The following is a 17,137-nucleotide window of genomic DNA, read 5'->3' on the forward strand; positions in this document are numbered from 1 at the left end:
AGCTGGAAGCTGTGCAAATAGGCAAAGAGGTAACAGCATTCCTTACTGGCTGATTTTATTTTTTCATGTGTAGTCCCAAGAAAAGTTCCATTAAATGATTCATTATGAGAAGACTTAAGTCCAGTGCACTCAGGATTGTTTAATCACCACTTTTGTATTTTCTACAGAACAGTTTTCATTAAAATAATGCTTATCTCAACAGTGATGGACTCGAAAAAATGAACCAACACTATGTTTCCTAATTATTTCTCTGCCAACTGTAATCCAAGGATGGCTGAAAGCTGTAAACAGTGTTGTGAGGACTCTCTGGCAATGTTATATTGTTTGGAAGAATGTGGGGCAAATGCTCACCTGTGCTTGTACTACCCACAAAGAGCCTTGCTGTTCAGCCATCTGCAAAACCTATGCTATGTTGCTGGATCCCTCTGGGACCCACTGGACTCCCACCATGCTGAGATGGTGAAGCAAGGTGCAGTCAGTTAGTGGTGGGCTTGTCCCCACTATGTGATTTTTCCCTGCTAAACCTGGAGCTCACTCATAGCATACATATGAGATAAGCTCAGACTGAAGCGCTTGGCCTATGCTTAAATAGGCTTGGCCTATGCTTAAATGAGATATAGACTGTCAATACAAGATACAGAAACATTAGGGATTCAACCAAGAAACCTAGGTTTTGGTCAACTATGTATTTCCTTTGGTAAGTGTCTCAGGATGCTACTTCATTGTCAGCCTGTGCTGCTTTAAAAATATACTACCATCAACATACGTAGGGCAGGTTTTCCTTAAACAATATTCAGCTTTTCCAGCAACCCTAATAACTGTAGTGACTTAGAGTGCTAGCTGGAAAATAACCCTAACAACAATAATAAAGATAAGTAAAGATACATTTTCAGATGAACCAGTGATTTGCTACATCTTGCTGTGGTGCTGCAGAATCATCACTAGAGAGAGAGAGAAGGATAAAAATGGTATGATGATTACTTTAGGGTTGTGTGTTCATTAGTAAATGAAGACCCACTTGTAGCCTGTAGGCCAACAGGGCAGCATCCCACATCCACACTACTGTGTAATCTGCCTCCAAAGAAGCATGACTACCAGGAATGGTCCCTTAACTGCAGTAAGTCCTGAACAGTACCAAGGCTCTGTTTAAGGAAACACTAGCTGGCTTGGATCAAAACAGTGCCCGAGACAGGTTGAGCAACACAACCTGTGTTGCTCAAATAGAAGATCAGGTTGAAGTGCCAGGGAACCTTTCATGACACTATTCAGTTTGCTAGTATGGATGTAGTCTAACTAAGGTAGTGAGTATTTCAAAAATGCTGAAGGCACAGAAGCACCAAAGACTGAAACTTGGAACTTCTCATGCTTCCACAAAACACAGCATTGCTGCCAATTAATTTGCCATAGTCATGCACTCAGAGCTTGTTTTCTTATCTCTTTGCCTTGTTGGGCCAGCTTATAGCTGCCGTTTCCTTCACATCTATCTCTGTGAGTTGAATTAATTGAACTATGATGCAAAAAAATAACTGCTAAAACCAACAAAACCAAGCATCAAAGTGTTAAAGAACAAAACTGGATTGCATCTCCTCACTCACTGCAGGTGAAGGGGAGCCAGGAATATACCCACTAGCAAAGCAGCAGAGAAGTTCCAGGGGACCACAGTGTCAGCAACTGAAGCCAACTACAAGTGTTCCTGATGGATAGTTTTGGAAAAAGGAGACTGAGATAATTGTACTATATTTGCAGAGTGGATGGAGCCCAGCTATCTGCACAGCACAGTGAATAAAAATTACAGAAAAAGAGAAAGCACTAAGTTGAGTTTATGGCAATTCATAAAGTAAACTCATGATCATGAATATTTGTGAGGGTATAGGAATAATACAGTATTTCAGCTATGTAATATACAAAACTATGGTGCTGCAGAATTGTGAGCTGGTTACATATTATTTGCTCTCCATGTGCTTCAAAGATCACAGGCTCCAGGAAGAGAAAGAAAAAGGTCTTCTATTTTGTTGCTGCAATTTAATTAGACTTGAAGCAGAGCTAAGGAAAATCTAAGTGGAAACTAACCTTCCCTGAAGAGCTGCAGGGCATTTCTTCTGTCATAGGAAATTCTGTCTCTTCCCTTTTTCTGGACTGTGTGGAGTCCAAACTGTGTTGATGCGCATAGGGGAAAAAAAGTGTATACAGTGTGGAAGACTTTCATACATGATAAAACCTAATGTGTGGTATTTCTGCTGTATCTTCCCTATTAATCCAAGACACAAGTGAGAAAACCAGAAATTTCCTGTTGGGAAGTTACCTCTTAGCTACAGTTTAAACCAAAGTCCTGGAAGGGCCATCAGATGAAGCCATAAAGTATTTCCACCGCAGCTAACGGGCTTTGGGAAAACAGATAGGCCTGATTTTCTGCTGACTCGGAAACCCTTGCAATAGACTACACGAGCACTGATGTAAAAGAATAATTCTGGGGCTTTAATGAGCAATACAGTTGATTTCTTCATGAAAAACATTCATGCTAGAAAAATCCAATTGACCTGTATGCATTTGTAGCATATAGCTTGTTTTTTATGACCGATGAAATTGGGGAAACAAGGCTCCCAGAGTGTGTGAGGTTCATCCTCTTCCTGATACTTCCTTTCCTTGTCAACATTCAGAAATTGATTAAAAAAAAAAAAAAAAGATAAAGCATCATCATCAGTCTACTCAATGAGGAATCTCTACACTGTGTGAAGTATCAGCCAAAAACACCTATAGGTTCCTCTGGAAACATCTCTGCCTTTAACAGTGAAGGGAAATTCAGAGTTGTTACCTTTTTATAACCCATAGTCAGGGCCCTGAAGACCATTTATGATCACTGAAGAATGGAGTGAGAGACAAAAATGACCTTAAAGGAAGGAAAGGAGAGGTGCTCCCCACACACTTAAAACACACAGCATCTCCAAAAACACAGAGATGGCAGATGTAGTGAGGACTCCAACATTGTAGATCAACTATAAAGCTAGACATGCCAGAAGAGCTTAAAAGCCAGTATCTCCAGGCCTGACCTGTAGTGAACAGTGACTTCTTTAATCTAAGCAAGAAATGATGCCACTTCTTCCATTTATCGTAAGGCTAATAGTAAAAAAATAGTCTTTAAATGTCTTTAGAATAATATTAAAGATAATACAAAACATATATTTGCCTTTCATCCATTTTTTTTTCTTTAATAAGTGATTGTTTTGAACAGTAAGCTTCAAATGACTCAAATTATTTAGCTTACAGAGTGAAATGGGTAGTTTTGTCTTGTCTAGCTACCATGTAATGCTTAATTATCTGTACACTTTTGAAAAGATCAGTTCCCCTGCCAGAAGTACCAGGGACCTCGTCCACATAGACATTCAGCTATTTAAACACACATGAAACTCTACTTAAAAAAAAAACACAACCTTTAAGTACAACATTGTAAGATGGACATAAAAAAAAATAATCAAATGATCAATGACTACTTCACCATTTTTCTAAAGTCAACTCTTGCAGGAAAAATAGCATTGGCTGCTCAGGAGAGGAGCCAGGTGTGCCCAAGGCAACACTCCAGCTACATAGGAGAGTGTGCGGTCATTACAGCCCCAAGCCTGCAATTCTGGCAGTCTCGTTTGACAGATGTGACTGGCCCAGGTGTATAAAATATTAAGTTACTTCTAGCTGAAAATTTCTTCAGACCCAAGGACACCTTTGAGTAACAACTGCAAAGGTCAGCCTTCAGCTTTGCTGAGGTTAATGTTGAAAAACAATTTGGCAACACACAGTACTAACATTTTAAAGGAGGACAATTCCCCCTGATTAAAGGGCAGTGAGATCATGGCCTCCCTTTTCTACTCCTGGGTTTGATTTTTCTACAATAATAGGGACTTGTTTCGTCTGCTTTAAGAAAATACTAACTCTGAGATCTTTCTATTCCTCTTTGGAAAAAGAAGCTTCAGCAATTTATTTAAGCCAATATGAGCTTTCTAGAAAGGGACATGGAGGCAAATGTACTGTTGATATCACTGGTTATTACAGTAATTCAAGGCACCAGTAATCTGAGACAACTGGTCAGAACTTTACACCATAATTGATTTAATTTTATTTTTTCCCTTGGAAGGTGCACATAATTTTTCCTTAATTTTATTTTTTTTCCCTTGGAAGGTGCACTTATGAAGTATTCTGATCTTTGTGAAATACAAAACCTTCAGCATTCTGTAAATCCAGGCAAACATCAGCTTTATGTAAAAATCTTTTATTTAATATTGTTAAAAATGTAAGTGCAATGTTTCAGCGATACAATGCGTAGAGGGAGCAGCTACAAATAGATGAGCTCAGTGCACTGCATGGGAAGACAAGACCCTTACTGACCTGTGCAGAGTGGCCCCAGGTGCCGCACCAGCTGTTGCAGGTAGACACAAACACTGTCACAGGGCATGAGCCACACCATCCCTGCCCTTAGTGTCCAGGCAACACAGACTTCTCTGGCACATATTCTGTTTGGGACTTTGGGAGGGCACAGGGCTAGCTGAGGCATCCTTGTGGGACTGTAATGGGCTGCAGAAGTGAAAACAGTTCAGCACATGGCCATGCTGACTTACAATGCAGACTGCCCTGTAATCTATACGTGCTTTTCCTGCTGTGGAGGCAACCCAGTTAATTTGGGAGTGGAGGCTAAATTGTGAAGGTAGTGTGGTAGTGCGAAAGTGACTTGGACACTAGTATCAAAACTCTACTAGCACTGTCTGGTAGAGTACTGGATGCTGTTTCTGTAGTTCATATATGGTTGTTATGTCAAGCTAACAGGTACAACCTAGTTTCACAAAGATGAAGTGTTGAGAAAGGTGCATTAGGTTCAAATCTGTCCTGGCAAAGCAGGCCTCTCCATACAGTTGCATGCCTCTCCGGGGCAATGGTCTAGTTCATGGGACTATGTCCTCTTCCCAGAAGAGTTCCTGGAAAAATGCATCTGAGGGCTTAATGCCAATTACTCCATTAGCTTTTCCTCAAAACTCTTCTCCATGTAGGCACAACTTAAACCAGCAAAGAACCTTGTTGAAACTGCTTTTTTTTTCTTTTTTTTCTTTTCTTCTTTTTTTTTAAGAGACCAACTCTTGTGCTTTTCTTTCATTCTGTAGAGTACGCAGCTGACATTATTACCCACATGCTTAGCTAGTGCCAGTGCTGTAACGGATGACGCTAGTACTTAAATGCACTAGGAAGACAAGAGTGGGCTGAAGCCATTTTTAGAACAACATGCTATTTTCTTTTTCAGTGCTGACTCATTCACTGTACCTTGTGGTATGTTTACCTTGATTGCTTGCTGCTTCACAGGCTGTTGAATGGCTGAGGGAGGAATATTAATCAGGGACACATAGCACTGTGCTCCAGAACTTCAGTGATGGTGACTGCTATGCTTTTGCCTGTCTTTTGGTGTTATTGTAGGAATTAGTTTTCCTTAACTAGAATTCACAGGTTTTTCAGTCCTGGAAACTGTAAGCAACATTCTTGTATTCGTAAGTTTTGCACAGCTATCTAGTTCATATCCATTTTTTTTCCTGTTGAAAATCTTTAATCTTCACTAATACTCATGTCAAGGTAAAATTAATCAGTCATTGTAGTGTATATCTGTTGAACTTAATTAACCAAAACAACCAATGAAGATAAAACAGATCTCAAAACCCATTTATCTTTTTTTTTTGTTGTTGTTGTTACATATTTTATATTAAAATCAAAATGTTATGGGAAGCAGAAGCAGTTACTGTAGCTAAAGCTATTAAAAAGTATGCTTATAATGCATGTGTGATCTCCATGGGCTATTCTGCCCATGGAGGGAAATGACAGAAATTTTTGGTGCTCAGAAATGTAATTGTCTACATTCAAAACAGAAATTGAAGGCCCATGGGTAAAAACTTGCTAATCATTCACAAGAATTTAAGAAATGCTATCAGTGTACAGTTATGAAACGGCTGCTCTCTGCTCTTGAACTGACCGGCTTGCTAGCCAACTGGTCTGGGTTCACATTGCAGCTAAGCTGATTTAACAACTAGCTGGAGCCCAAAGGGGCTTCACATTCAGCCCCTCTCCCTTCTCTCTGCAAGCTCCCATCATCTCCACTGTAGAAGGAGTAACGCAAATCTGGTCAGGGACTGAGGTATAGATCAGAAAAATAAATACTACTTCATAGAGATTTATGTCTACCAACTTAGTTCTACAAAAATGGCCACCGGTGAGCAGCTCTGCTGGAACAAGGCAAATGGCCAGGGTGGTGTGGAGGGCAGTATGGTCATCTGGCTGAACCCTCTCTAACATGCACCCACACACTGCCCAAGCAATGAGCTCCCCCAGCTATGAGGACTGTGGAGGAACAGGGACATGAGAAACCCTAAGAAAAATAGCCAGAGATGAGGCTCGGACAGATTAAAGAAATCCCTGCTTTCCAACATGAGATATAACCTGGGCATATTTTTTGAAAATATATATTTTTTGAAAACACAGAGGCTTTCTAAACCTCTTTTCTCATCTCCTGTTTTCATCAACTGTGAATCTGGTACAAATGCACTTCTTAGAAAGAAATTTACCTTGTTCACTCTTCAAAAGTTTTAAGGAAAGTGCAGCTCAGTAATTACTATGGAAGACAAAATGGAAGCTCAGAAACAGAGAGATCATGGTGTCAAGTACTGGCCTATGACACTGCCATGCACTTACAGTTTGGGACTCTGTATTCCTAAACTCTCAAGTGGAAAACAGAAGTAGCAATATTTTATAGAGGTGTTGAAAGACAAAATAACAAGAAGACTAACAAGAAGAAAAGTGAGTCAAATCCAGTGAATCTTCATATACATACATAGCAGAGTAAGAACTATATATATAAAAATCACTGATAATATATAAACATAAAAAATAATTTTTATTATGCTTGAGCATATGTATGTATTCATATATAAGATCTTTGAAGGACTAGGATGTCGCTGTTTTGCTTTAAAAAGAATTTAAAAATATGTAGCTGACATCAATAAGGGGAAATGCCTTTTAATGTTTTAATTCTATAAACGCAGAGATCCTACAAAGGCCCAAGTGTTTTATGTTAATCTGTTCACTTATGCACTTCAGGGAAATCTGCTGCTGCACAATCACCTCGATAATCCCTTGAATATTTTAATTTCCAGATATTCTGGAGCAAGGCAGTAAACTCTCCAGGCTAGGAATCTGAGATGTTTCTCTACCATTCTCAGTTTCTGAACCTAGTGATTATTTTAATTCAACCATTATTTACTGATGCTTACTTCACAGCTGTAAGAAAAGTTAAATATCTTTCCTCAGTTTTGCAGACAGAGTAATTGAAATGTCTGGTGATTAACAGATTACATTTCCTGGGTCAGAGAAAAAGTTCATGGCAGAGCTAATAATGAGTCTTATATCTCGGGTCTTAATGGTTACATTGTGACAGTGCAGCATCCCTCAAAGTAGAAGTTTCAAAACAATGCATGTAGTTACGACATTGACAGAATGGGGTCCCTTCATTCTTTTCCTGACCTTGGGCTAGTGAGTAATCCAGTCACTCAGTTTGAAGGGTATCTGTGTTCTGAATGGCATATTCAGATTCTGCAGAACTTGTATTTTTCTTAAAAAATTTGTAATGAGAATATTCCTGATATATAATTCCTAGTATTATTGCTTTTGACAAAGGTTTGGATTCTTTACTGTAGTAATTGAGCAATTAAGTCTTGACAGATTGCCATTCTAGCATCTCTGTCAATTGGGGAATGATTACTATCCAATTTGTTAAAAGGGTTAAAGCTGGATGAAGTCACTGGAGCAGCAAAAATTTAAATTCACTTCTCCTAGATTTTAAGCTGCTTGAACCTACCAGCTGATGAAACTTGCTAATTTGTTTCAGTTATCCCAAATTCACCAAAAGGATAAAACAAAGAATTCTGAAAAAAAAAAAAAAAAAGAAAAAAAAAAAGGCGTTTCTGTTCCCTAGGCCCCCACTGGGCTTAACCTGAAGCTTAGTGATAGTTCGTGAACTCAGTGTTTCACATTCACTTGAGGATGCTGATACAGGTTGGAAGTAAGAACAAGGCTCATGAAAAGTAAAAAATAGTTTACAAAGAAAAAATGAGGTGTAAAGATGGGGAAAAAAGAAAAAAAGGAAACATGATGAAAAGGAAAGCAAGACACCCAGCAGAGATATAGAGGGCTGAGAGTTCTCCGTGTAGAAGTATGAGTATGGGATGGTAAGGAAAAAGACAGCAAAATGTAAACTTTTCTTTAATGTCAGAGCTATACCCTTGATTTTGTAACACAGACAGAAGTCGAAGTCTCTGCACAGGATGCACTTCCAGTTCTGGCTCATTGAGTTAGATTAAAAACTTCTAGGGAAGGGCAGTCTGTTTTACATGGATAAGAACTGTACTTGGATATGAAAAAATATTACAATGTCAGCTTAAATTGGAATCAGTTTGCATGGAAATGCTATGAGGGTTGCAAGTAATTATTTTCCTTTCTCTGCTATGAGGAACCTTTCCTCTTCCAGCAAGGAGATTGACCCTGGATGGCTGCATGTGCACCCTGGATGGCTGCATGTGCATTTGAAAAGATTCGGCCCTTCAGCTGTGACTCATTACTATTGGTTCCCTATTGCTCAGAGGGAAGAGAGCTCTACATAGAGGTAGATAACACTGTGTCTGTTGGCTTCTGCAGAGCCCACAGGAACTGGAGATCTCTAAATACATAAATCTGGAGTGGAGGTTTGCCCACATTAATGTCAGAATCAGTTAAATTCTGGAAAAGAGTTCATTAAAAGGAAACAAAAAGAGAAGGTACTCAGAACAACTTTGGCTTTGTAGGCTGTTCTTGTTAAAAACACCAAAGGGAATATTTGTACAATAGTTTTTTTTTTTTTTTTTTTTTTGTTTGTTTGTTTGTTTGTTTGTTTTTTTCCCAGAAGCAATGACAGCTGAAGAAGTTACCCTCCTAGCTTTTCCTTCTTCCTGTTCTGCTCCCAGTGCAGTTCTCTGTACAGCCTGATGTGCTAATGACACTTGTCAAGGGACTGTGCTGGACCTAGGCCATGTAAGTGATGTCAACATCCAAAAAGACATATTTTGGAACATTTTTTTTAAAACCTTATCACTTCAAGATCCAAATCATTGTGCAGCATCATAAATGGCTACACTAGCACGATTTTGGGGTGGCAAATGGCAGCAAGCTGCAGGTTTGAGTTCAAATATAGGAGAAAGTGGGAACTGCTAAAGAAAACGTGTATTCCCACAAATAGTCTGAGTACCAGACCTGAGATATCTGTCTTCCCAAGGATCTCATGTAACTTTCAACAAAGATGGCTTATAGTATGAACTCAAAAGAGGCTCACTTCAACATGATTTTGGATACCCAGTCACTAAATGGAGTTTTGTGAGTATTCATCATCAAGAAAAAGCAAATCAGTAAGCCAGTAAATCTAGTCTTCTTACTTAACCTGGAGAAAAGGAACACAAAAATAGGATTCCACACAACCCGTTTTTAAAATCACTCATCTTCAGTTGTATTTGACACATTTTTTTTCTAGCCCCAGACTTTGGGTGAACTGCCCTTTTAAAATTTGATTTATGAATTTTTCTGAGATGTGCAACATGAACTCTGAAGATGACAACAAATCCACTGACCTTAAACTAATTTATATCACACCAGTTTTATATATGTTTTTACCTGTGCCTTATACACAAAGAATAAAGCAAGATTTTTTTCACTTTCATGGAATGTCTGAATTCCATACAGACACACTTAAGAGAGATACGCACAGGACCCTTTTATTTTTACAATGACTTTATGACATCAACTGTGTTTCTGTTTCCATTACAAATATTAAGAAAGTCTTCCTCTTACCTGAAGGTAATGGCATGGCCTCAAGGAAGGTTTGATTTCCTGATGAACCAGAGGCTTATCTAAGTTCAGTGATGATTTGCGATAAGCTTCTTTAGCTTGACTTACTGTAAGCGTGGACCAAGAACTCCTTTTCATGTATTTACCATCAGGGGTCATTGCTAGCCCTTCACAAGCTGAACATTTCACGTCATTGTTACTTTTGGAAGTCTTCAATGAGAGATCCCCAAAATGTCCCTGGAGTGCCTCAGGGTAGCAATGGGATATATGATCCGTATGGTGCCTATTTACCACACTAGGGGTTCGATAAGTGCTATCACTGTCCAAATTATCATCAGAGCTCCACCAGCTGCTCATTCCAGATTTATGTTTGGTTTCTGGTTTTCGCTCCTTGCTTTTACTCCTTTTGCTATGCTTGGAATGGTGCCCATGATGATGGTCATCCCCTCGACTGTCTCCCTTTGTTCCATTAACATTGCCCTTGGATGATCCTTCCAGAGAATGAGATTTAGTAAAAAGTTTCTGGACTGAATGAACGAGATGGCGTATTCTTCCTGGGCTCTCACTGCGTTGTTCTGCAGCTGTTGAGGTCCTCTGGTACTGTAAGGTGTGAAAACCATCCCGGTGAAGAGGAAGTTGTTTTTCAAACTGGTCCAAAAGATTCGCAGGAATACGGTTAATCTTAGGGTTACCGTGAGACATGGCGCAGTCGTCTCTTGTGTCGTAATGAGAGCTGTAGTGCATTCTGGGGAAAGTGCTACTTGACATGTGATCGCCCATTACCATGGGCATCATCATGCATTCAGAATGAATGGAGCTGCGTGGTGAGCAACGATGGTGGTCCATCGGGCAACTCTCCGTGGGGCTGAGAAGATACGATTGCCTTGGCTCCTGCCCATGGTGGATATGGTCGTGGGTGTGTTCGCAATCTTCAGGGGATGCTAAGCCACAAGTATGAGCTGAACATAACTGTGGTTGGTTGCGACTGCCAGATAATCCTTTCATATTCCTCGGAGCAGGAGAGTATCTTTCTTCATTGAAGTGCTGAGAAGGCGACCATGAGTACTGCTGGTCTGTCAGGAGAACACATAAAATGTATGTTATCTGTCTGATTAAAAGATTAACTTGCAAAATCCAAGTACATTGCAAAACTAAACTAATTTTCTCTATAAACTCAGTGGAAAGTCTCATCATTCATAGGATTTCATTCACCATTTTAAAATGATAAAATTACTCACTATAAGCAATTTATGAGGTGAATGCAGTCTCCTTCCTGTCTGCAAAATTGTCTGCTAGCGGCTTTACAATTTCATGAAGTTATTCATTATGCAAATTTACTCAAATGCATTTAATGGATACACTCAAGTATTCAGTTTATTATCTGATATTTGGAATTCATATGTCAAGCTTTGTGTCTAGCCATTTAAACAATGTGGGTCTGATTTCTATTCCTGGGGTTCCTCAGTTGGATATATTAACCTAAAGATATGTAAAGAGTCATTTCCTTATCACACACAGCTTCATTTTCTTAAACGAATCTCAGCTTCAAGATCCCAAGTACACTGTTCATAAACACAAAAAATAAACAATAGAAAGAAAAAGAATGTGAACATGCTGAAATCAAGCTCAATTTTTATATCAATAAATAGCTTACAAATAATCTTTTCATACTATTTGAACATGTATTATCATTCGTCCAGATCTATTATCACTATTCCCATACATGTACAAACATGTCTATTAGACTATTTTTTTTTCTTTGATATACAAACTACAAAATATTTATTTTAAAAATCTGTTATTCCCGAGAGAACAAATATCTTTAGGTACATGCTACTGATTATTATATACTAGATTATTTGTTCCTATGGATCATGTGCTTCAACTGTAGTTATTAAAGAAGCATGATTACTCAATAAATGTAGCTTGTAAGTAAAGATTTGGATACTTGAGCCTTTGATATTCTTTTATTTCATGCAATTCCTAGCAGCTGTCAAATGCTACAAACAAAAAATCAAACACTTTCCCTCCTCAATTTCAGCTTATTTAAGCAACAATTCAAAATCAGACAAACATATAGGATGCATGACAATCCTTTAGAGGATCAGACAGATGCATGTGTTTATGCTTACAACCCACTTAGCACAGTCTTTCCATAAATTTGCTCTAAAAAGCAATCTTGCACAGGTACCTGATGTAAAGAATTTGAAGGCCTGGACCAAAATGGAAACCAGAGAATATCGTTATATATAGCAATATAACCTGACACTGAGTACCAACCTCTAGAGATAACACTAGCCAAAGAGCACTCTGAGTGATGTCTAAGCATATATAAAATCTGTCCTAAAAGTTCCCACTGCTGGTGAGATCTCAACACCTGCATATTGTCCTGAAACAAATCAAAACCTATTCAGCATTCAATCTTACAACCTAAATGCTATACATTTCCTGTAGTGGTAGATGCTTAATTAATTTTATTGCATCTTAATTTCAAAAACCTCCACATAATGTTTTAAAATGAATGTAGAATTAAACTAATAAACAATAAAATAATCTTCATCCTTGGTGCAATCCTGCTACAATAAAGTCAAATATGGAATTGTGTCTAAATTTCACCTCTAGACTTTTTCATGGCATATGTATGTGTACATATCCTTTTCTGCTTCTAGTTTGTTTTTTAACAGTTTCTTTTACTTAGTTTTTCACATTGAAATAAGAGCTAATTACTGTTCATTACCCAATCTGTTGTACTATTCAGCTTATAATACCCTGCATAAATATAGTTGCAAAAATGAAATATAATTGTTTCCCTGAAATAACATATTTTGGATCATCCAATTAAAAGTACAGCTATATATAGACAAAGAAGTAAGTTATAACAGTGTTTTGGGATTCAGCCACATAAGCAGCATTGTAATAAATGGCACTTAACCCAGCATATTACCAGACATTATCAGGGGAATAATAATGGTCAATGTGTTGAACTTAGACTTTACTTCCCACAAAGGGTTTCCAAAGCACCTGACAGAAATTACTGCATTAGCTTTTACAATCCTATGAGATGTGGAAGGCACTTTTACAGGAAAGTAAACTGGAACATGGGCAACGTTTTCTGAAATGCTTGTGGATTTGCTGGTTTTCATTTTCACAGCTGTATGAGTCAAAGAGAGGTGGAAGGAAGCTCTTCCGTCAAAGTGACACACAAGAGCCGTCCCCAAGCCTTTTCATCACCATCTTGCACATTTATGAATGAAGGTAACTCTTCCACTACATCTGTGAATTGCCATTGCATTTCAAAACAAAACAAAACAAAAAGGCATGGCAGACATGCAGAAGGAAAGAAAGAGCTAGCCAGGAGCAAAGAACTCATTTAAACGAGCTCCCTAGAACAGAACTACTGGCCTCACACAGTATCAAACACAGCCCAGAAGACTTTGAACATTTTCATCCTGATATATTCCCTAGGAATGTGATACAGCATAACTTGATTGCACTGCAATGGGCAATCTAACAGCTTTTTCCATCCCTCATGATTCCTGATGATTCAAGCACAGTGCAACTATAGAAAAAATACAATTTTCTGTAAGTTGTTTTCATAGTTGTATGGCATTTTATGTGCCTCATGGAAATTTTTTTTTTTTTTTTTTTTTTTTTTGCGCTTGAGATATAGTAGCTGAAAACTGCTATAGGCATTTAATAAGCATAATCAAAATAATTAAAAACTGAATTAAAAAGGGGTACTTTCCAAAAGTAATTTTCCCCTCTAAAATCTGCCAGGGAGAGTAGCTGATACTAAATAAAGTCTCAAATTACTTACATGTGCACCTTCTAAATTTATCGCTCTTTTTAAGTCTGGGATCTGTTTGGGACATCAAACCTGTTTTTACACACCTTTACTTCTTATAAAACCTCTTAAAATCTTCAAAATTTTGCATTATTATATATATATTCGTCAAGTCACCTGTGCTTTGTTCTATTCATTCAACTTTGTTTGTGAGGTCTGTTTCAGGGCTCAAAGAAACAGTTGAGCTATGGCTGAATGAATTACTCTATGATACCAGGCCAGTGTAATTGACCATTTGGTAGCTCTTAGCCTGCCAGAAACACAAAGAAAAATGTGCTAGCTTAAAATTCAATTAAGCTAACATGCTTTTCTAACATTTGTAAGAAGCTGAAAGTGTGTCTGTGGTCAACATCCACAGCTCCGTTGATTCATAAAAATATGTAAAGCCACAATATTAATATATTTTTTTCCTGATTTGTTTAAAGAGAAAGATAAGATCATAACATTTTGTATAAAAATAATAAATGCCAGAATAATCCAGTAATGACAGATTGGATAATGACTGGAATGTTAAATATTTATTGAAGATAACAATATATGCATTATTATTATTATTATTATTATTATTATTATTATTATTATTATTATTATTATTATTATTATTATTATTATTTACATCAGCTCCTAAAATTTCTTAGGGCAATCACTATAAAAATAACAAAGTAATTGAGGATACTAATGTGTTTAGTACCTTAAAGAAATTGCCACCATCAGAACCAATGAACTGAAGGAACACAGCAAGCAAACATAACCCCAAGCAAACAGAGGAATGGAATAAGATAAAAATACAGTTGGGCATGGGAATAGCTCTTTTTTTCGGGTTCAATCATGGAGAATCCGGTATTTCCAAAACCCTGAAAATCTCTCAAGGCTCTTCTTTCCAGAAACTACTGCACAAATATAAGTAAACCTTTAACCTTGACATATTCGAGGATTCCTGTATCCTTTCCTGTCTTTTACACCTCTTTCCCTGTCAGGCTATGTCCTTTTCTGCTCTTTTTTCCTGGTTATTCTTCTCTACTTTCTGATGCTAAAACAGCTGCTCTCATATTCAAGGCAGATGTTAGTTTTATGTCTTCAGGGACTGGTCATAATTTATAGAGCATTCAAGCTTCTTCCTTGTGTCAGTCAGTATCAAGGGAAAAAAGAGAGATACAATGACCAACAATATTGTTTGAAATGATGAATTAGACTGCATGTGAATGTGCTAGGGCAAAAGGGACAAAAAAACTTGAATCAATGAAAAATTAGGATTTTGCATCTTTGAGTTCCTGGAACACTGCTGAAAAGAATCAGTGCAAAAGCACTGGGAATCTCTGACTTTCAAATAAGTGTATGTCTCCACAAATCTTTTTGTTACAAATATTTTTTGTCTGTTATGCATTGAAAGTAATCTTGTGAAGCATCATTATAATACCTTGAATGTATTATGAAAAAAAATATCCTCACAGCCTAACCTATAACTAATACAAATATTGCATGTTTTAAAATCAAGTATATTAATCAAATAAGTACGTATTAAATCTTACAAATGCATAAATAAAATGTGTTAGCTGGAGATTTGTCTGTCCAAGGACTGCAGTCCCCAGCATCAGATGAGCACTCTTTCCTTATTAACTTATTGTGATTTTTTTTTTTCCTAACCATGAAAAGGAACACATCCAGGGACTAGATGAGTGACTAACCTGGCAAGTGCAATGAAGAAATTCTGGAAATGCCCTAAGCTGCTATTCAGAGATTTTCAACCTATCTATGTAGCACAATACCTCATATAAAATTTACATTAAAAAGGAATTGAAGTGATTACCTGGCTTTAACCTCCAGCTTTAGAAGATGGCTTGTATTTTCTGTTACATTGGCTCGATGCAGCACATGGTACTACCTATTTGTGACTTCCCATCTAACACCTCAGGCTGCTTATTTGAAATATTGAAGTTTGAGGGGTAGCATATCCTCAAAAACAGATAATCAGCTCTACCAGGGCTATAGCAACAAGGTCATCTATGCATCCAGTGTCCCTGTACAGTCAAAAGAGAGAAGTAGGCAGTTCTGAGGATGTAAAGCCAAGCGCCAAAATGCTCAAGGCTGTCAAACAAACATGAGTCACAGGCTGTATCTGAATTCCTGTCTTGTTCTGACACTTAGGCACCTGAAACAAGCCTGAAAAATAAATGCCTGTCTGTTCAGTACCCTGAGTGGTCTTTGTGGTAGACACATACGGCAGTGTTTATACTAGTAGACTAAAAAGAGCTGTAAGAGATGATCAGTCCATAGTTAAATGGTTGCCATTGTAGTTTCAGACAATGTAAATAGGACTTTTCCAACCAAAATGTAGATATGATTTCAAGCATAGCACGGGCCAAGAATTATTGCAAATAGGCCATCTGGATGTGGTTTTATTTTGGAATGTGAGAAACCAGCATGATTCATCTCAGCCTGAACTATGTGTCTCAAAAATGTCGGATGAATACCATCTTTCAAGTACATATTTATCTCTGCTGACTATAGGGAAAGATGTGGGTGACAGGTTCCAATGCAGAAAACTACATCATAAATATCTAAAGTTAGGTGATCTGAAGCACACGTCTAATGCTAAAATATGGAAAATGATTTGACAGCCCAAGCTAATTCAGTGGAACCACATGATGAATAATGACCAAGGATAAGATGTTTTTTATAACTCCTGTGTTAGATAAAAATGTACATGCAAATTCTATTCCTAAAACTGCATCAGTGACCAGAACATAATAATTTGGAGCCAAGTCAGAAAACCCAAAGGGAAAAATAAGGAGCATGTGGAGTGCTGCCATGTATTTAGTACATTCACAGTTTTGAGCACTGACGCAGATACCTGCAGGTGGAACAAATATTTCATGGCACCCAATTATATCTTTCAGCACAACAATTCTTTTACTTCAGCTCCATCCATCTTTCAAACAGAGATTAGTAGATTGGCAAGCTAACAGCCCAATGGATTTATTTCTGAGATAATACGGTTGTATAGTAAAGGAATGTTCATGAGTGAGAACGGGATCTTTAATATGACGGTGGTGGTAGGGTAGGGGGGTGAGATATTGAATTTTGGGGAACACAGAGTAGCATTAACTGGTAGGAAATAAACACCAACAACTTGGTAAATGGGGAAAGCAGTGACCAGGGACATGTTGAAGTAAGATTACAACACAGACCTCTTAGAAGAGAGAATGGGGCATGTCATAAGTGAAAAAGGAGAAATGAAAGAAAAGAAAGGAAACATGGATTGACAACATACCCACACCTTATAGATGGAAGAATGGGACCTTGACTTGTCTGGGAGAAATGAGAGGCACAATGTTGCTTCCAAGGTTGCAACAAGGAACAGGACAGAAATCCCAGAGAGGAAATATGGTAATTGCAAGAAGCTCC

The 17,137-nt window shown here is 37.8% G+C and overlaps 1 protein-coding gene across 22 annotated transcripts in view; it reads right to left on the bottom strand.

The window, feature by feature from the left end:
- The window catches only part of DLGAP2 (DLG associated protein 2), a 469,035-nt gene that overhangs the window by 84,742 nt on the left and 367,156 nt on the right, over nt 1-17,137 (bottom strand). For all 22 annotated transcript variants that reach the window (XM_068678444.1, XM_068678448.1, XM_068678451.1 and 19 more), the window contains one exon: nt 9,892-10,961. In XM_068678444.1, coding sequence (XP_068534545.1) covers nt 9,892-10,961 — 1,070 coding nt within the window. The remainder of the gene's footprint in view (nt 1-9,891; nt 10,962-17,137) is intronic.

The sequence above is a fragment of the Anas acuta genome, chromosome 3 (assembly GCF_963932015.1).
Source record: "Anas acuta chromosome 3, bAnaAcu1.1, whole genome shotgun sequence".
NCBI classification, from domain to species: domain Eukaryota; kingdom Metazoa; phylum Chordata; class Aves; order Anseriformes; family Anatidae; genus Anas; species Anas acuta.